At 35.7% G+C, this 19,055-nt stretch overlaps 1 protein-coding gene across 1 annotated transcript in view; it reads left to right on the top strand.

The window, feature by feature from the left end:
• Positions 1-19,055, top strand: part of Meltrin (disintegrin and metalloproteinase domain-containing protein meltrin) — a 54,741-nt gene that overhangs the window by 32,142 nt on the left and 3,544 nt on the right. The window contains exons 2-17 of the mRNA XM_013310120.1: positions 3,737-3,831; positions 6,050-6,205; positions 6,358-6,490; positions 6,729-6,892; positions 7,327-7,500; positions 7,918-8,087; positions 8,594-8,896; positions 9,588-9,774; positions 10,428-10,568; positions 11,640-11,758; positions 12,250-12,410; positions 13,002-13,099; positions 13,566-13,680; positions 14,092-14,187; positions 14,477-14,603; positions 17,903-19,055. The exon at positions 17,903-19,055 is cut by the window's right edge and continues 3,544 nt beyond it. Of these exons, the coding sequence (XP_013165574.1) occupies positions 3,737-3,831; positions 6,050-6,205; positions 6,358-6,490; positions 6,729-6,892; positions 7,327-7,500; positions 7,918-8,087; positions 8,594-8,896; positions 9,588-9,774; positions 10,428-10,568; positions 11,640-11,758; positions 12,250-12,410; positions 13,002-13,099; positions 13,566-13,680; positions 14,092-14,187; positions 14,477-14,603; positions 17,903-19,055 (3,392 nt within the window). The remainder of the gene's footprint in view (positions 1-3,736; positions 3,832-6,049; positions 6,206-6,357; positions 6,491-6,728; positions 6,893-7,326; positions 7,501-7,917; positions 8,088-8,593; positions 8,897-9,587; positions 9,775-10,427; positions 10,569-11,639; positions 11,759-12,249; positions 12,411-13,001; positions 13,100-13,565; positions 13,681-14,091; positions 14,188-14,476; positions 14,604-17,902) is intronic.

The following is a 19,055-nucleotide window of genomic DNA, read 5'->3' on the forward strand; positions in this document are numbered from 1 at the left end:
AACTGAAGCGCGATAATCGCGTGACTTATCGAAAGTTATTGTCATTTCTATACATTTTTAAAGTATTGCGAATGCGCTGACTGTTTGACAAAACTGTATTTGTAATATGAATCTCGCTTTAATATCGGTTATGCTTGCCAATGCAAACCAGTAAAAATTAAAACCAGTAAAACCTAACGTGTGTGGCCTATATTATAAGCAACATATTTGCGATGTTATTTAATTACGTGTGGGTACATTGTGTTTAGGAAACTTAAGACAAAAACACGCACACTAGCGAACGCTATATGACTAGTCATCTTGTGTGTTCCCTAAATGGATAGGTTACTTGGAAATAACACATTTTGCTTCGTTGTGACTTAAAAGCGCTCGTCGAAGTTCCTGGCTGTTAATTATATGTCTATTATTAGGTCGTATCCTCACCACTGCTACATATTACAACCGTCAAAATGGCGAAAATCAAATAGGCACAGAATACCACTTTTTATAGCCTGTCCATAAATAGTGGTTCCATTGTTTAATGAATTTCAGTTTCTTAAACAATTGAATAAATTAATTATGACTTAGTGTTATCTCTTTCAGTCTCTTAGAAAAGACAGAGATAACATGATACAATGATATTAAATCCTACGTATATAATATTTTACTTGCTTATTATTTAATAGACTGTAATTTACTGGTACTAGAAAAACTGGGTCATAACAGGCTCGTCCGTTTGCAGGAGTAATTTTTATATTTGTGACAATGAGCGTGCGCAGGCCTACAGGTCAATGGTCTGCATCTAGACTTTATACGTGTACTAAACTGTCTAAAGCTAGGTTTACATGGTGATTTAATAAATTTAATCGATAAATATTAAAAAAACTAATTCCTTTTGCAGTAAAAAATATGAGAAAACTAGCGGTCCCCCGCGAAATTAAAGAAAAACATAATTGGCAACCTATGTGTTTTTTCAGGCTATGTTCTATATATGCAAAATTTCATCGAGATCCGTTCAGCCGTTCTGGAGATATCTTCAAACAAACATCCATAAATCTAACCATTCGTATTTATATTATAATATTAATAAGATTTAATTTGGACATTTTTGTCGCAATAGTGTAAATGTTGTTAACGTATATTCGAAAGCTAAAATTACGTATGAACGTTCTGGAGGACAGAAATATAGTGCAGTGCGTAAACGTCACTTAGATTGCCTTTTCCCACTTTCACCGAGTCACAGGAAAATGATTAATTGCATATTCAGAAACAACGGTAAAGTTTCTAGAATTTTCTCTTTAGAACTTTCAATTACTGGCGCTAAATAATAAACGAAAAAATAAAAAAAAGTGTTGTTCAACACTTTTTGGATATCGAATACTATATCGATATAATGAAAACGTGAAAGTACACCCGGAGGCAGAACGAAATTAAAAGTGATTTAACTGAAATACGTTCACTTTAACATGAGACACTTTCATATCTTTATTGGCTTTGTAATGACAATGAAAACTCTTTTTTTTCTTCTTCCTTAGATGTAGTGTAGTTAATTAAAAACGGCTAAATATTACGTAAAAATTTGGTAATTTATATTCATCATAATCTTATAATGTCTTTAATCTCACAAATTTATTTCTCACTTAGAGGCTATTATTAAGATATACTCGTATTATAGAAATCTCCTCATCAAACACTCTGATTGTCAGGTTGCAACGCAAGCAACACGTAGAAAATGGTGGCATGTTTTGTTCAAATCTCAACTTTTTAAAAATAAACTTCGTTATAAATCTCTTTGTCTCTTACTGACAAATCTTATTTATTTATTAACTCGTATTGCTATCACAAAGTATAGACTAAAACCTAATTTAAATAGCAAGGGTGGCCTTATCGCTATAAGCGTTCTCTTTCAAGCAACCCAGTGGAACAGAAGATTTTTATTTCCTTATATGTATACTTACGATTTACCAACACTATATGTGCAATGAGGTTAGTGCTAATATTGCAAAGAAATCCTTAGTCTCTGACTAACCCTTAGGGTTATAAAATAGTTTAGGAACAGTTGTCAGCGTGTAAACCTAGCAGTTTACCATTTGGCATATATACAGTGCTCTGATGAGGAAACCTGTTACGCTTTTAATAGAACGATCGTAATTAGTGATGTACGAATATAGAGTGGTCGATAACTTGACTTGTTTGTTATGAGTCGACTTGTATTAAATAGTTCCCTATTGGGATACTTGTTTCGTATTCGCTTATTTAACAGCACTTAAAAGGAATGAGGGAATAAAATAGACAGATGTAAAAGATTTTTTTTCTTCTAAAAGGGGTTTTATTTCTATGTCTAAAGAACTTGGTTGAACATTGTAGGCCTTGTTGTCATCTCAAGTAGATTGTCGTCGTGTAAATACGACTTTTACCGATTTAGACAAAGGTACTCCCTCTCTTAAACAGTTGTCACAATAACTTTGCTTTTTAGAGTCAGTTTAAAAAAAAAGATATTATGTGTTAATATTTATCGATATTGCTTTTTTAACCGTTACAACACTAGCGTTAAATTTGACAGTAGTCCCGCACGCGTCGCCAATTGTCTACAATTCAGTCGATGCCATGTTTGTACGTGTTAATATTACTCGTGACATTTGGTTGGGGTTGCTTATGAATGAAGTGGAATCTTTTATTAGTGCAGCTGTTCAAATGGAAATATTTTTCACTAACAATAATTTTTATCTTGACAATGTTACTAATTAATGTAAAAAAAGGGTTGTTGAGACAGTTTTATAACTATCGAAACCAATATACCTGTAAAAATATACAAAGGTGTTTTGATATATGTTTTTGGAGATAGAAATTCATGTTATAAAGCGTCAATAGCCTAATGGTTAACACGTTAGCTGCTAGAATGATTTTTCGAAAAACGAAAAAAAAATATCACTATCTCAAAGGCCGGCAATGCATCTGCGGTTCCTCTGGTATTGCTGATGTCCATGGGCGTCGTTGAACACCTCGGTGTTCCCGCTGCTCGTTTGCCCTCTTTTGTTATAAAAAAAAATGTTGTACAAAACCATTTGAAAACACCTAAAAATATAGTAATACTTTATTTACATTGCTCATATACTTATTATTTACATATGAATGGAAGTATGGCTTGTCGGACACAAAGTCCGAAACGGCCTGATTGAAACATAAGCTTGTCGGACATGTAGTCCGACATGGCAGCTAACGTGTTAAGGGTACGGGTTTCTGATTCCCCGAGGTTTCGAATTCCGCCATTCGATTGTTGTCGTAATCCATGGCTCAGCACAAGCATATAGCTTAGTTGGAATGGTACAAGAAATATGAGAAAATTATTAATAAAAAAAATGTAATGCCTTACAGCTTTGTAAATAAACGGACTCGTTTATAAGCGTATGCATTTTTCCTATGAATCACATGCAGTGACTAATTTCCCGTTAGTGCTGATTAGGTGCACGCAGCACGTGCATATCCGTTTTTAATTGCAATTATAATTATTTGTTATTTTATAAAGTCCCTAAACAAAATCTTAGTAATAATTTATTTACTAGACTGGAAAGTGAAAAGTTTGTACGCCTTTTTTTATAAAAATAACCGTAATATTTGTCACTATATTGTAGAGAATAAAGCTATTAAAAATAAAAAATAAATCTTTGAATTTCGACCAATCGGCGACCACTAGTACTATTTAGATGTTAATGACCTGTTTCATACATAAAAGCTAATCCATGTGTTCTTGTTTTAGGAAGTCCAGCTCCAGAGTTCAGACGACATAGGCTAGTGAGGCCAGCAGTGCATCATGGTCGGACCAAAAGAGAGATTACCACAACACGAGATGATGTAAGTCTATGTTGAAGTGTAATTAACGCTAGTTGGCACATCATGTAGAAGAGTACACTTGTTACAGGTGTGTCAAATAAACAGCGGGTACTAAATCTATACTAATATTATAAAACGGAAGAGTTTGTTTAAACACGCTAATCTCAGGAACTACTGGTCCGATTTGAAAAATTCTTTTTTTGGTGATTAGTCCATTTATAGAGGAAGGCTTTAGGCTATATAACATTACGCTGCGATCAATAGTTTTTTTTTAATGCATGCGGACTGAGTCGTGGGTGACAGCTAGTCTGGAATATATCAAATCTTTATGTTAAACTGTCTAATGGTAAAAGATATTTCGACCCTGTTCGTTTTGGCGGGGGCACTGCCGCGCTACAAGATAGTTTATATTACTTGCTGATAAAAAGCTTTTTTGGTATAAGGATTTACCCTAAACAAACAAATCTAAAACACCAAACTAGCAAACAGAAATTCGATGTATATAATTTTAACAGTTTGTAATAGCTATTAATCTAACATTTACTAGTGACCTTTGTTACTAAATAACGTTTTACGGTAATGTACGGCCGGAGTAATAAACCTATCAATTTACTGGGCCATGCAAACTGGGTTATGTATAAGCCTCTGCAATATGACCACGCGTTCTTGATTATGTAGGACTTTTGCACTAAGGAATAAGGTTATACTATATTTAACACCTTAAGTGCCATGAGTATCTTTTTGTCACACAGTGTTTAGAATACTGTGTAATAAATAATACACATTATTGTATTTAAACACATACCAAAAAAAATATGTTTTTTTATATGGTCGCTTTGGGTTTGGCGCTCAGTGTGTTAAATGCAACAATATGGAACATAATGTGACTTCTATGGGAGCCAAAAGATTAAGCCGTAAACAGTGTTCTAAAATGTAGTGCACGTTTCGAGTGTTTTGTGTATGTCCTATATTCGAATTAAATCACAGTCACCCTACATGTATGACAGCCATACACTGACGCCTTTCAATACAAAAGGCCTTGATGGCGGGCATTTAGATATGAGTACATAAAGATCTTAATTGCTTGCAAATGTTTACCGCGTGCGAGTTTTTCAATTAGACAGATCGCGTCACTGATTTGCGAATTTGACCTTTGTTTTTTTAATTAGTTATGATTTTGCGAATGATGTTTCGTTAATCAAACTATTTAGATTGTGTAATAGCTTGCATAATTCAAACCAATACAGGTTTTTAATTGGAGGCTTAAGTTCTAATAAATGTTGACAGTATTTAAGTTATCTTTGCACGGTTGGTTTATATTTTAAAGATCTTAAAAGAAAATAGCTGCCGACCGCGACTCCGTCCGCGCGCATAAAAATTAATAAAAATAATTAATAAATAAAAATATTAGTAGCCTATGTGTTCTTCCAGACTACGTTCTATATCTATGTCAAATTTTAGCGGGATCCGTTTAGCCGTTCCGGAGATACCTTCAAACAAACATCCATCCATCCATCCATCCAATAGTAAGATTAAAAGTTTACTCTAGGATAATGTAACTAACCATTTAAAATATTTTTGAAATCGATTTTTGAGTTTATTGTCACAAACATTAAAAAACACAAATCTTGTCTTTTTATATGTAGACTCAAAATCCACCTAACTTCACACGGAAAGTCACATCTACTTTCATTTGTGTTTACTAACTATTTATTAGTGTTTCCTTTACTTAAGTAATATCTTATTTCCAAGTTTTATAACGTATCTACTAACTAAGGCAAAATAATAGTCCATAGAACAACTTCATTATTCATTACGCAACATCCTTCAACGGACATCCACATCCGATTACATCCTCCGTAAACGGATGACCTCAATCCGTTTAGCCTCCATCTTCTTAGTATTTTTGCGCATTCTATGAGTGTTGTGACCTCTTGTATACATTGTATCTTAAACGATTTGATTGATTTTTAACCGATATCAAAAAGGCGAAGGTTCTCAATTCGATTCTTCTCTTCATAATCGTAGGTTAAAGTAGCGTATTTAATGCTTAAATTAAAAATGTTTTTGTCCCCCACATCGATCCTATCATTCTTCAATTCGGTCGTCACTATCACAATCCAAGTCACTATTTTAGTAATTTAAATCAATAAAAAACGTAACAAGTTCCAAACAAAATGGATAGAAATACAATTTGGAGCAATCTTAACTTATCACAATACTTTTTTTTTTATTTCAGTCAGGGGCGCACCATCCAGAGGTGACGGTTAAGTTGGATATAGACGGCGAGGAGCACTTGCTTGACTTGAGACTGAACGAGGACTTGGTCACTGACAACCATGTGTTCAGCTACCAGAAGAATGGAGAAACCGTCCTGCATAAGCCTAAGAAAGAGGTACATGAATTGTCAATGAATAGATTCCCTTTTTATACACCCTCATCTATCTACTAAATGTAGGCGAAGTGTCTGTATTCAATTATATATTCTGTTGCTTGGTCGTCTGTCCCCTGCAATAAAAGTAGACTTAAGAAGACTATCTTTTCCAGGAGTTGGATTTATGTCAGTATTCTGGCAAGGTCCGTGGCAAGGATGGCTCGTGGGTAGCCGTTTCCACCTGCCATGGCGTGCGAGGGGTCGTGTACGATGGTAAAGAAATGCGGTATATAGAACCCGCTGAAGGTTCGTATATTATATATCGTTGTATATTTATATATCGTTTATGAATTGACTTGTATCAACCAGGTTTAGCCACATTTGCTATCTTAGTTACTTAGGCGAGCACTTAGTAATCGTTTAGACGATTTAAGCAGATTTAATAAATACAGCAGTCACTTAACGTGGTCAACAATTGGTTTGTTTACCCTTATTCGATAAAAAATGACGTCATAGTATAATACATTGTGTATTTAACTTTCAGGTGGTGAGTTCAATTCTCAACATTACATCTACGATCATTCAGACCTGCAAGTAGTACATCGGTGTGGATACGACGGTGGTGTGACTAACAACACACAGTACGACCCACAACTTATGGATAAACATAATACAAGACGTAGCATCGAACAGAGCCGAATTAATAGGGTAAACGCACTTGTAATTTACAATTATTATCTACTTGATTTTATTTAGATTATTGTCCGTGATACCTTGTTAATTAGGATTACATTTTCGCAAATAAACTTATAATATTTAACGATAAGGAGCATTTTACTTCCTTATTTGACTATTTGAAATCATGTATTTGTATTCAATTCCTAGCATGAATATATGTAATAATCGCCTTCATAACGTCATTGTCAATACGGCAAAATTAGTATGAGATTTTTCGTATAATTTACGCCCGATACACGCTGCACAAATTTTGTCGATGACGATACGATGGCGATTGTCACTACTGTTAAACGGTAACTTATCTATGACAAAAGGTGTAAATTTGTCTTGCAGTTCGTACAGTAGTAATAAAATTCAAAGAAACTTTTTCTGTAGACTGTACAGACCTCATAATTTATTTCCAGTACAAACGCGAGACATACGACGACACGGAGGTACGAGGTCCTTTCAACGCTAACAAACAGTCGAGATATGTAGAGTTAGTGCTGGTCGCTGACAATAGAGAGTACAAAGCTAATGGGGAGAATCTGCAGACCGTACATCGACAGTTGAAGGATGTCGCTAATATTATTAACTCTGTAAGTAACACTTATTTAACTCAGAATCGTTTATTGTTTACTAAGGACGCCTCTTAGTATAGATTTATTGTGTGAAATAAGTGACCAACACGACTAAGGGATCTTCAATAAGCGAGCATACCATTTCCTTAAAGGCCGGCAACGCATTTGCAGTTCCTCTGGTGTTGCAGATTTTCATGGGTGTCGTTGATCACCTCGGTGTTCCCGCCGCTTGTTTGCCCCCTTCTCTTATAAAAAAAAACATGAACTAAGGGTTTGCTTAAGTAAGCAATTAGGCTGTGATAGTGTGTAGATGGCTTTAACTAGTATTTTTTTTTTAATTAAAGCGTCTATTAAAGTCTGATTCAAGTTTTTTTAGCAATTTGTAAATTCCTAACCTAACAGAATAAAGTTCTAAATTTTAATCTTTATTTTTAGGTGTATGCCCCTCTAAATATCTTTATAGCTCTAGTAGGCGTAGTTGTGTGGAGTGAGAGAGATGAAATACAATTAGAGGAGAATGGAGATAGGACTTTGACCAATTTTCTTGTATATAGAAGGATGAGACTCTTATCACAAATACCTAATGATAATGCGCACTTATTGACGTGAGTATAAGGTTTATTATTGTTTAGCAATTACATGTAGCAACAAATTTCTTTAAGTTAATTGTTCACTCAATCGATTAACAGTAAATATACCGAAGATTTTTGACATTTTTTTATCTAAAATTAGCAAAAATACTAAAAAAAAAGAAAGAAAAAGACCTGTAAAGGAATTGGTTTTATTTATAAGGTCACGGCACAGGCACAAATTTCTAGACAAATGCATTTTATTAACATTAATTAAACAAGAGCATCATTGGCTCATGGGACTTGTTATCTGCAGTGCCTGGGTTCGAATCTCGCTATGCACTAATGTGTTTTAGATTGACATATGTATATTTATCCGACATTCTTACGGTGAAGGAAAACATCGTGATATGATGTGTGAAGTCTGACCCAGCATTGACTATGGCTTAGCCATCCCTAACTTAGAGTAGGCTCCGAGTCCCTCGGTGGGGACATATTGTGAGCTGCTGATGATGAATTAAACAAAAGTTTTCATATTCCAGTCGTCAAAAGTTCCAAGAGGGTGTAGTAGGGAAAGCACTGAAAGGCCCGATATGTACATTCGAGTTCTCCGGCGGTGTGGCGACAAATCATTCAGAAGTTATAGGCTTGGTAGCTACAACCATTGCCCATGAGATGGGACACAACTTCGGCATGGAACACGACATGGAGGAGGACTGCGAGTGTCCAGATGAGAAATGTATCATGAGTCCGTCTAGTACTTCAGTTATGCCGATACATTGGTCTTCTTGTAGCTTGAGGTCTTTGGCGTTGTCTTTTGAACGAGGAATGGATTATTGTCTAAGGTATGGTGGTTTTTATGTTTTTTTGAAATATAAAGGGTGTTCGGATATCAAGTGTGCGAAAAAATTTATATCTTATATATAAAATTGTCGTGTCACAATTTTCGTTCCCATACTCCTCCGAAACGGCTTGACCGATTCTCATGAAATTTTGTGAGCATATTGAGTAAGTCTGAGAATCGGCCAACATCTATTTTTAATCCCGCGCGGACGGAGTCACGGGCGACAGCTAGTAGAAATATATAATTTTAATTATAATTTGAAATGTAACGACGAGTATATTTTAGTGAATTTTGTGTTATAACTAGCTATCGCCCACAACTCTGTCCGCGCGGAATTAAAAAAATAATTTTATTCTTCCAAACTATGTTTTAAGACCGTTGTAGAGAAAGCTTCTAACAAATATTCATCCATCCCATATTCTATTTAAATTCGCATTTAAAATAGTAGTAAGATTAGATCAAAATAAATAATTTTTAATAATAATATAATAATAAAAACTTTATTGCCATAAAAAAAAACTGAACAAAATTATTCAACACACTGTTATACTGAGATAGTACTGGCTAAAGGGGGTGGCTCAGCTTTGCCAACACAGGTCAGATTCGAGTGTCGTTTTTAAGTTATAATTCGCCGTCTGTCAACTCAAAACTGAAAGAAAAGTGATGGGATTCAAGTAAGACAATTTGTACAGAAATAAACCGCGTCGTCTATTCGAGTCGCCGACATGTGGCAATGGTTTCGTGGAGGTGGGTGAGCAATGCGACTGCGGTATCGGAGAGGAGAGGTCGCGCGCTGCGTGCGTCGCGTGCTGCGAGCCCACCACCTGCATGCTGCGCAACAACGCCAGCTGTGCTGCTGGAGAATGCTGTGATCTTCATGTACGTAATACTATTACTGGTATACTAGAACTAATGAACTATACCAAGAACTCCATACTTTTTTTTAAAAGGGGGAATGCGTTACCCATATCGGTTGCCTCGGGTAACGACACTCTAGTTATATGGGACTGTTTTCACACCCCTTGCCCAAGAGGGAAAGGGACATGGAGCCTACAAAGTAAGCCCCCTCTGGTTCCCTCAATTCACTGTTTACTAGGGTGTGGGCATATATGAATATTCTTTGCTCCCAATATAGCAAAGAAGACCATCCTAGACCAAGCTTCTAGCTAATATGTTAATAATAATAAACTCATTTAATTCATTCAAAAGGCAAACACTTCGTTACAAGTTAGTTAAATATCTAGCTGTGCCCGCGAAAATAAACTGTGCCTAACTAAGTTACTCTACTATGTTCTACATCTATGCCAAATTTCAGTATAAACCATGCTGCCGTTCTGGAGATATCATCAAATGAATATTTATCCGTCCATCTAAACACTTTCTTTCATTTATAATAAGATTCACATTATAATATTAGTAAGATATTAAACGCTCAGACAGACTCTTAGTGGAAAAAGAGCTTAAGTCAAAGTACACAATTTGTGTATGAGCTTCGAGGAGTAACAAATAATGTCAGCCATTTAATATTTCAGACATGTCGTCCGAAGTCAGCGGGCACTGTGTGCCGGTCTGCGGACCGCGAGTGCGATCTGCCGGAGTACTGCAGCGGACATTCTGAATACTGTCCCAAGGATGTACATCGCATGGACACCACGCCCTGCGGTAATGGACAGGTAAACATTCACATATAACAAAAACTACATGATTTAGTCCTCTTTCCCTTCTTCCTTCCACTTCCCATCCTTTTCTTTATAAGGAAAGGATGGGAAGTGGAAGTGGACTTTCCGGATGAGAGGATGCATGGAAAGGGAAGATATTTTCTTTCTGTGCATCCTCTCCTCCGTTGAGGTAGGCAACGCATATGTAATTGTATATGTCTATGGGCAACGGTCACTTCGCTATTTCAGCGATTTCAGGTGGCCGCTCGCTCGTTTGTCACCTTATGATATAAAAAAAAAAACAAATTTATGACTATTATTGACATTTTTTTAAGTCCTTACCTCCTAAGGAAAAAATAGAACTTATATGGTCACTGTCGTACGTCCGTCTCTTTGTCAACTCAATATCATAAGGTGGCAAAAGAGTTAGCGGCTATCTTATACGCTTAAATACCGAAGGGACCGCTGTCCATAGACATTCGTAGTTGCAGATGCGTTGCCCACCTTCAATCGGCAGAGGAATAGACGTACAGAAAAAGGATATATCGCCTTCCTATACGTCTCATCCTCCATCAAATCCACTTTAAAATTGAAATAGGTCTAAAATTATGTCTTCGGCAGACACACTTATCAGACTGTACTTGGAATGGCTTTCATTTGAGGCGTGTTTGTGTGATCGTTGTATTTCATCCGACGAGCCGACATATTTGTACAATAGATGTGGCTGACGTCTACCATTTCCATTACTTATGACTATGATTGACAAGGCAATACGATAATTAATCTGATTAATGTTTTGTGCCGAAATGTATATTTCTTTTCAAATATCTTGGCGGCTCAAGGCTCATGGTCGCTATGCATGCGATTTTCTGAGCAGCTAAGGTATATGACAAGCTCTATACTATGTTGTTTTACACATTATTAGTTAGAATCGTTTGTCGCGCATGGCGAGCTTTTATTACCAAGTCAAGTGTCAGAATTATTAGTGAGGGGACATAATTGACATTTCAATAAGGCCAGTGTTGTGCCAGTACACCGGCACAGTGTCGGATTTTCTTCCTAAAAGTTGTTACTTGTTGTTTTCAGGCGTACTGTGTGCGCGGCGCGTGTCGCTCTCACACGGACCAGTGCCGGCTGCTGTGGGGCTCCACCGGCGAGAGCTCTGACACACGCTGCTATACATCTACTAACATAAAGGGCACTAAGTAAGATCTGATCACTTAACTAAGTCATTGTCTTAAAAATGCGATTACGATAACTAAGTAATAGAAATTCATACATTTTTAATAAAGTAACATTAGGTGTTTTGTTAATGATAAGAAAAGATGAATTTTGTTCACTATAGATGTCAGTACGATCAAGAGTCATTAAATATACCAAACACTTTATTTTATATACATAGTACTCTGTGGGCTGTAATCATATGCTTTCGTCAAATTTCACTAAAAAAAAATTAAAAAGTAGTTTTTAAGACAGTTCATAATTTTTTTTGCAAAAAATCGCTACGATGACGCATCTAAACTTTGACAGATGACAAGACAGTAAACTCTTGTCGCTAGCATCACCTTCTCCAAAGCTTTACAGTTTTTACTCACCATAACGATGTTATGAATTATTATGGATTATTGAAAAATGTCGTAATAATGATTTAAATATTTATATATGACACTGTATATGAAACCTTTTGATATATTAGGAACGGCAATTGTGGCTACGACCGCATACGTCAGATCTTCCGGTCGTGCTCTCCGGCGGACGCGCGCTGCGGCCTGCTGCAGTGCCGGCACCTCAACGAGCGCCTCGAGTTCGGCATGGAGTCTGTAGCACAGCTCTCCGCATTATTCATCAATAATAATGGTTAATATATCTTGTATAGTCGAATTTAATCAAAATTAGAACTTATGTTCAAGCATTATCAGCGAATTCCTCGGAGCAAAATTAAAAGTATCCTATAACATGCCCGCATTCATCAGCTATCTTCTCGTCCAAGTCCCGTCAAAATCGGTCCACTCGTTCCAGAGATTACCCGGAACAAACAACTTTACTGGCAGATAGAAACTTTAAATTTGGTTTTTCGTTATCAGTAACGTAAATTCATCACGGGTACGTGTGTGGTACACGACTAACCGTGACGTTCTAAGGCCAAAATCTGCGTTTAAAATATAAAACTATCTCTGTTTTTTTTTAAGATTATGATATGTATGGCGATATGTATTATATAGAGATTTTGATAAATATTTTTTTTTATATTTGTGCAACTCACTGCTACTTAATTATTTTCTATAAAGAGGCGAAGTTTGCCTCATAACAACAATCAAGGCAATATCTAGGTAAATGTAACACTGCGATGTATCCCGACTGTACTTGAGTACCCTTAGACTAAGGATAAAGACTAATAGATTTTTTTAATATTTAAAAGAAGATAAGATTATTGTATTATATTTGCAGGTACTATAATCCCGTGTCGTACAGCAATAATCGATCTAGGCCTCAGTGATGTGGACCCCGGCATGGTGCCTGACGGAGCTAAATGTGGAGATGATAAGGTATTACTAAAAATTACCACTATTACTGACATAGATCAACTAGGATGAGGTAGAAACCTCTATAAGCGAAAGACACCGACGGACTTGGACTTGGACTCCATATGTGAGAAAATTGGGTCAGAGAGAAACCTCTATAAGTAAGAAAAATGTTGTGATCCCTTGGACTCTCGTTTATCCAAGGCCGGCTGTTTTGTCTCTGTTTTTGTCATAGTGGAAGTAAGAGACGACAATATGTGTCAATAAAAAGTCTATGTAGTACTATAGTTTAATTTTTTACTAAAATTTGTGTTTTAATAGAGATTTTAGTGTCGTGTGATGTTTTAGAAGATTAACCCTTGGTTTCTGAGACCAAAATCTTTGACAAAACTGTGATAGTAATATGTTTTAAACGGAAATGTTGGTCTCATAAAACACACGGTTAGTTAATTAAATGAATTTTTGTAACAATTGTTGTATTTATTTCCAGATGTGTTTGAATCAAAGATGTGTGAATGTTGAAGCAGTGCGTGCGGCAATAGCTAAGAAGGAAACAGCAGTTTGTCCGACAAACTGTTCCGGACATGGAGTTTGTAATTCTGAAGGTATACGAACTTTCAAGCCTTTAATTGCTAGCTGTAGCCCGCGTGGAATTAAAAAAAACTTTGTGACCTATGTGTTCTTCCTATGTTCTACATCTATGCTAAATTTTAGTATCCGTGCAGCAGTTTTGAAGATACCTTCTAACAAACATCCATCCATCTAAACATTCGCATTTATAATATTAGTAAGATTAAAAAAATCAATTATAAATTTACCTCTATACATGTAGGTATCTTAAAAGAAATCACTGGACTATATCTATTTTTTTATTTAATTTGATGTTGCGTTTAAAAAACAGTTAATACTAGGGTTTTTGTTCAGACTATTATTGAATTGTAACAATTTGCTATTTTTATTTGGTAGGCGCTTTTGCGCGATTAAGCCCTTGTAAAATTTAACTTTGTATTATCCAGGACATTGTCACTGTGACGCCGGGTTTGCACCTCCACTGTGCGCTCTGCCCGGACCCGGCGGCTCCTATGACTCCGGACCAGCTACTGATTCTAGCAGTATGTTGTTTATTATTAATGCTAATTTCCCTATATTTATCTGCTACAGATAAATATATACTCAAAAACTCTTAATAAACTTATTAGAAATTAATTTATCAATATACATAAACACTTATTCAGATATTGACATTTTTTCCAAAACTATGATGTTATATGGTAGCAAAAATTACAGTCGAATCTAGCTAAGCGAGGGACTGTGAAATTATTTCTCGCTTATCCAATTAGATCAAGTTCATCTGCACATCTGTGTCACAAATGTATTAAATTTTAATTAAATTTTCCACAGTCCAACGTAACTTCATGGTGGCGATGTACGTCATATTCCTCGGTATCCTGCCTTCGATACTCCTGCTGCTCTTCCTCATCTACTACTCGCGTCAAAACGTACTCTGGTGGAAGAAACCTCGCAAAACGTATGTACACAACATATTCAAGAAGAAAAACACAACAGACACGACACACAAACAAAATAGATTCCATAGATTTCATTCAAGCACAAGTTCTGTTCTAAAACTTCTAAGCTTTAAACGTTCTGATAATATTGAAATGCCAAAAAACAAACCCGAAAATAATATTAAACCAGATGAAGAGCACATTTATGAGACCCTGGACGAAAATAATAGCAACGAAGTTAAATTCGCAAAAACGAAACATTGCTTTTATAAAGTTTTTAATTTTAATAAAAATAGAACATCATCTTCAAAACAATTAATTAATAATAAAGATATTAATAAAATCGAAGTTAATGATAAAGTTAAACCTCAAAGTTCTAATTTAATTGATAAAAAAATTATTATAGTAAATACTGGTTTGACTTCGACAACAAATGAGAAAATCGGCAAAGAACATATTAAAACTAATAATATACCAACTAAAATTAATGAAACTAAAAGAAATGTTTTAGATAAAAATGTAAATGATAATAAAAAAGGAATTAAAACTCATAATAAAATAACTTACGGTACAAAAACAGTTAATTCTGATGTAAAAGATTTGAAATCTGCAATAATAAATACGGGTTTAGCGTCAACTACAAATGAGATGATAAAAAATAAAGAGAACGGTCAGAATCGTATGTATAAAATAAAAAGCAACGGTTTATATGACGAAGTTTTAGGACAGAAAGTGCACGAATTTAAAAAGATATAAATTATGTATAGCTCTTAATCTTTTATAGATTAATTAATTAATTTAGATGAAAATTTATTATTGGCCTATACTAGCTGTCGCCCGCGGCTCCGTCTGCGCGGAATTTAAAATAAACTTAATAAGTAACTTATGTGTTCTTCTAGAGCAATCTTTCGCAAAGTGTGCGATAACGTCCCCTTGTGGGCGCTGCAGGTCTCTAGTTGCGGGTTATAGTAAAAGTTTCCTTTAGAATTCTCCGTTAAAATACATTTGTAGGTCACAATAATTAATTAATTTAATTGGAAGTTATAGTGGTTTTTAAATATGTGACAGTATGGGGACATTAAAAATATTTATTCTCAAAGTGGGCAGTAGACAAAATATGTTTGGGAACCACTGGTTTACATCTATAGCAAATTTCAGCAACATCCATCCAGCCGTTTAGGAGATACTTTCAAACCAACATAATATAAACACTTTAATTAATTTGCTAGTCAAAATTTTAAATAACTATTTGGCAACATTATCATCAATTAACACTTTCGTAGATTTATTTATTAGTATTTTAAATTGTTAAAATAAGCATAATTTCTTGTATGTAGATTTTGCACACATTTGTATTAGCTTTCTACTTTCTATTCTTTTTAATATGTATATTTTTATTAATTGAAGGTTTGGATTTAAGCTGAAATGTCTTTAATAATTATTAACTCTTACTCTATTCTCTTTCTTCATTTTTATCACCGTTTTATGGTCATTTTATATTTACAATAACATAGTTTTGAATTTTATTATTATAGTACGACAAAATTATCTGTACCGGTGAACGTATCGTGGTTAACTTTTTCACTCACACGACACGACATGACAAGACTGTGTTAAGAGGGAAATTTTAACGAACTATTTAAATTTAGTTCCGTATGCACCGGGTCAGATAAATTTGTCAGTCTATATCACAATATTGTTTTAGAGTTTGCATTGTTTTGTCTTTGTAATGGGGAGAAAAACTGAAAACTCTTGTTAGATGTCAGTGCCGAAAGTTTGCTGTCATCTGACATCTGTCAAAGTTTGTTATACGTCATTCGATCTATTTTTTAATACAATTAAAAAAATACCTTATTGACTATGCCGGAATTAAAAAAGAGCTCCGAAGTCGGAATACCTTAACAGCTAAAAGCTACTTTTTATTGTAAATTATGAACTACTAGCTGTCGCCGGCGTCTCCGTCCGGGCAGAATTAAAAAAAAGGTAGCCTATGTGTTCTTCTAGACTGTGTTCGATATGTATTCCAAATTTCATCAACATCCTTTCAGCTGTTTTAAGATATCTTCAAACAAACATCCATCCATCTAAACATTCGCATTTATAATATTAGTAAGATCTTTAATAAATTTTTAGATTGACATTTGACGGATGTCGTAAATAAAAATAAAGTTTTTTTTTGTATATTAAGTGATACAGGCCCTCTTTATCGTACTAACAACTATAGTAAACAAAAGGCAGTTATTCTCCTCATTGAAGTCGTGAAAGTGTTTACATACGACAGGAATCAAGATGAATAAAAATTCAAAATGACAGCTGTCAAAATGGATCAATAACATTATTACGACTTTAGAATATTTGCATTGTTTTCAGTTTGAATTGCACTTTTAACTGTTTTCTTTGTAAAAGAGTTTTCATTCATTTCTTTTTAAAAGAGTTTTTCTCAGTATATTATTGGCTGAAAATATTTATTTTTTTAATATTTTTATTTGATATAATATTACAAATATATTGAGATGAACTCGTTTATAAGCTTGTAGTTAGCAACTAATGGTGTTTGGTGTTTGTATGTTTTGTTTAAATAAATTTTATTGGATCTAATATTTTTTTTAATAAAAAAAATGTTGCCAGTTTTAAAAAATTAACAAAAGTAAAACTGACAATATTTAAGGGTATTTTAGAAGGTGCTTGTCTTTATTTTTCGGTGAGTTTTGATGGGTTTTGTTTTGCATGTTTTGTTAACTTTCTTTTCAATTTCTTGCATGGAATGTTTTGTGTTATTAAAACTAACGTAAGAACATACTATAATAGTTAAGAATCACAACTTAACTAAAGTGTACTTCGGTTAAGTGAAATTCAGACCGACCGAGCTCCCCAATGCTTGAAACTCGACGTTCAATGATGTCAACTCGCCTATGCCCGTTAACTTTCATACGAAACAAATGTAATGGCAAGGAACGTTTTAAGTCGTGATTTTTAACTTGTGTAATGTTTTATATAATATTTAATTGTTGCACTTATCTTTTTCGTTCATCTTTCGAGGATTAAATCTTTGATATTAACTTTACGTGAGTTTCGAATGCTGTCACATTGTCTCTGTTTTTTCAAAGATAATGAGAGAGATGGCTATATGTCATTAATAATGTCACTGCAGTTGAAACTCACAGTTAAAAACTGTCATTAAAACATATAGATTAAAAAAAACTTTTACCATAAATATGCATAACTAATGTAAGGAATGGTTTGACTTTAACATGCTTTTGTTTTTTTTAAATACTTACACCTATATTGAAATATTTTAATATGTAATGTAACTTTACAGCGGACAATCACCAAAGAAGACGAGTTTACAACGACGCTTGTCGCGCGGCGCGAGCAAGTTTGCCGCGAACTTCCAAAATGGCGGCCAAAACAATCCACAGCCCGTCAGCGTACACACACTGTCCAACCCAGATGATATGAGCTCCAGTCTACTGCGAGCAGATGCCGAGCGCAGTCCCAACGGCAACCTCAACCCCACTGTCAACTTCTTTGGCAACTTCAAAGGTTTCTCCCTTACACCCATCGACAAAAATCAACCGCAAACCGATAAAACCGAACCTCCGCCCGTCAAAGAGAAAACCAAAACCGAAACCGTCGCTAAAAGTGCCAAAATCACACCCGTCCACAGAAGCAGCAGCAACAGTCAGAACCTCATCAGCCAGAGTGTTCTCAAGCCTGTGCTGCGATCCGCGCCCCCGCTACCCGTCGTACCCACCGCTAACACCAGCCCCAAAACAAGTCCGTCCATAAAACGTACCAACAGTTCGGTTCAAAATAGGATAAAAGCCCTAATGAACACCGAGAAGACGGAAGATGTTCCCTCTACAGCCAACCCCGCGCCACGGCCCGTCATATCCAGCCCCATTCTAGAAGCTTCCACCTGCACCGCCAAGGAACTGATATCGCCTCTCCAGGGCTCTAAGACCTTAGGTCCAATCCGCGCCGCCCCCACAGTTCCCGGGATAGCTGCCGATTTGAAACCGAGACCTGTCAGCATGCACTCCGGCGCTGTACCACAAAAACCATTGCCCGAGGAACCGAAGAAAGTAAAAGAGGGCATCTCATTGAACAGAATAGCCTCATTCCTCAAACAGGAGAAGCCTAAAGAGAAGGAACGACATCCGGTTGAAAGGAGTCACTCACTACCCAAAAACCCAAATCACCAAATCAAAGGATCGAAAGCCGTAGACAAAGTCCCGTTGAGAAATTTACAAATATCGAACCCGATTGTGCAGAAACAAATTGATTTGCCAGTTAATACTATTCCCGTTGTTTCCGATACGGAAGATCCCGACGATGGGAAATCATTCGTGAACAGAGCTCAGAGTATGCGAGCTCCGGCGTCTCAGAAGCCTCAACTGCAGAGCTTCGGGTCAATGCGACAGCCGGCACCGCGCCCGCTGTCAGTGGCCGGCCGCCCCACCGCACCACCC

This window comes from Papilio xuthus, unplaced genomic scaffold (assembly GCF_000836235.2).
Source record: "Papilio xuthus unplaced genomic scaffold, Pxut_1.1 DF827756.1, whole genome shotgun sequence".
Classification (NCBI taxonomy): domain Eukaryota; kingdom Metazoa; phylum Arthropoda; class Insecta; order Lepidoptera; family Papilionidae; genus Papilio; species Papilio xuthus.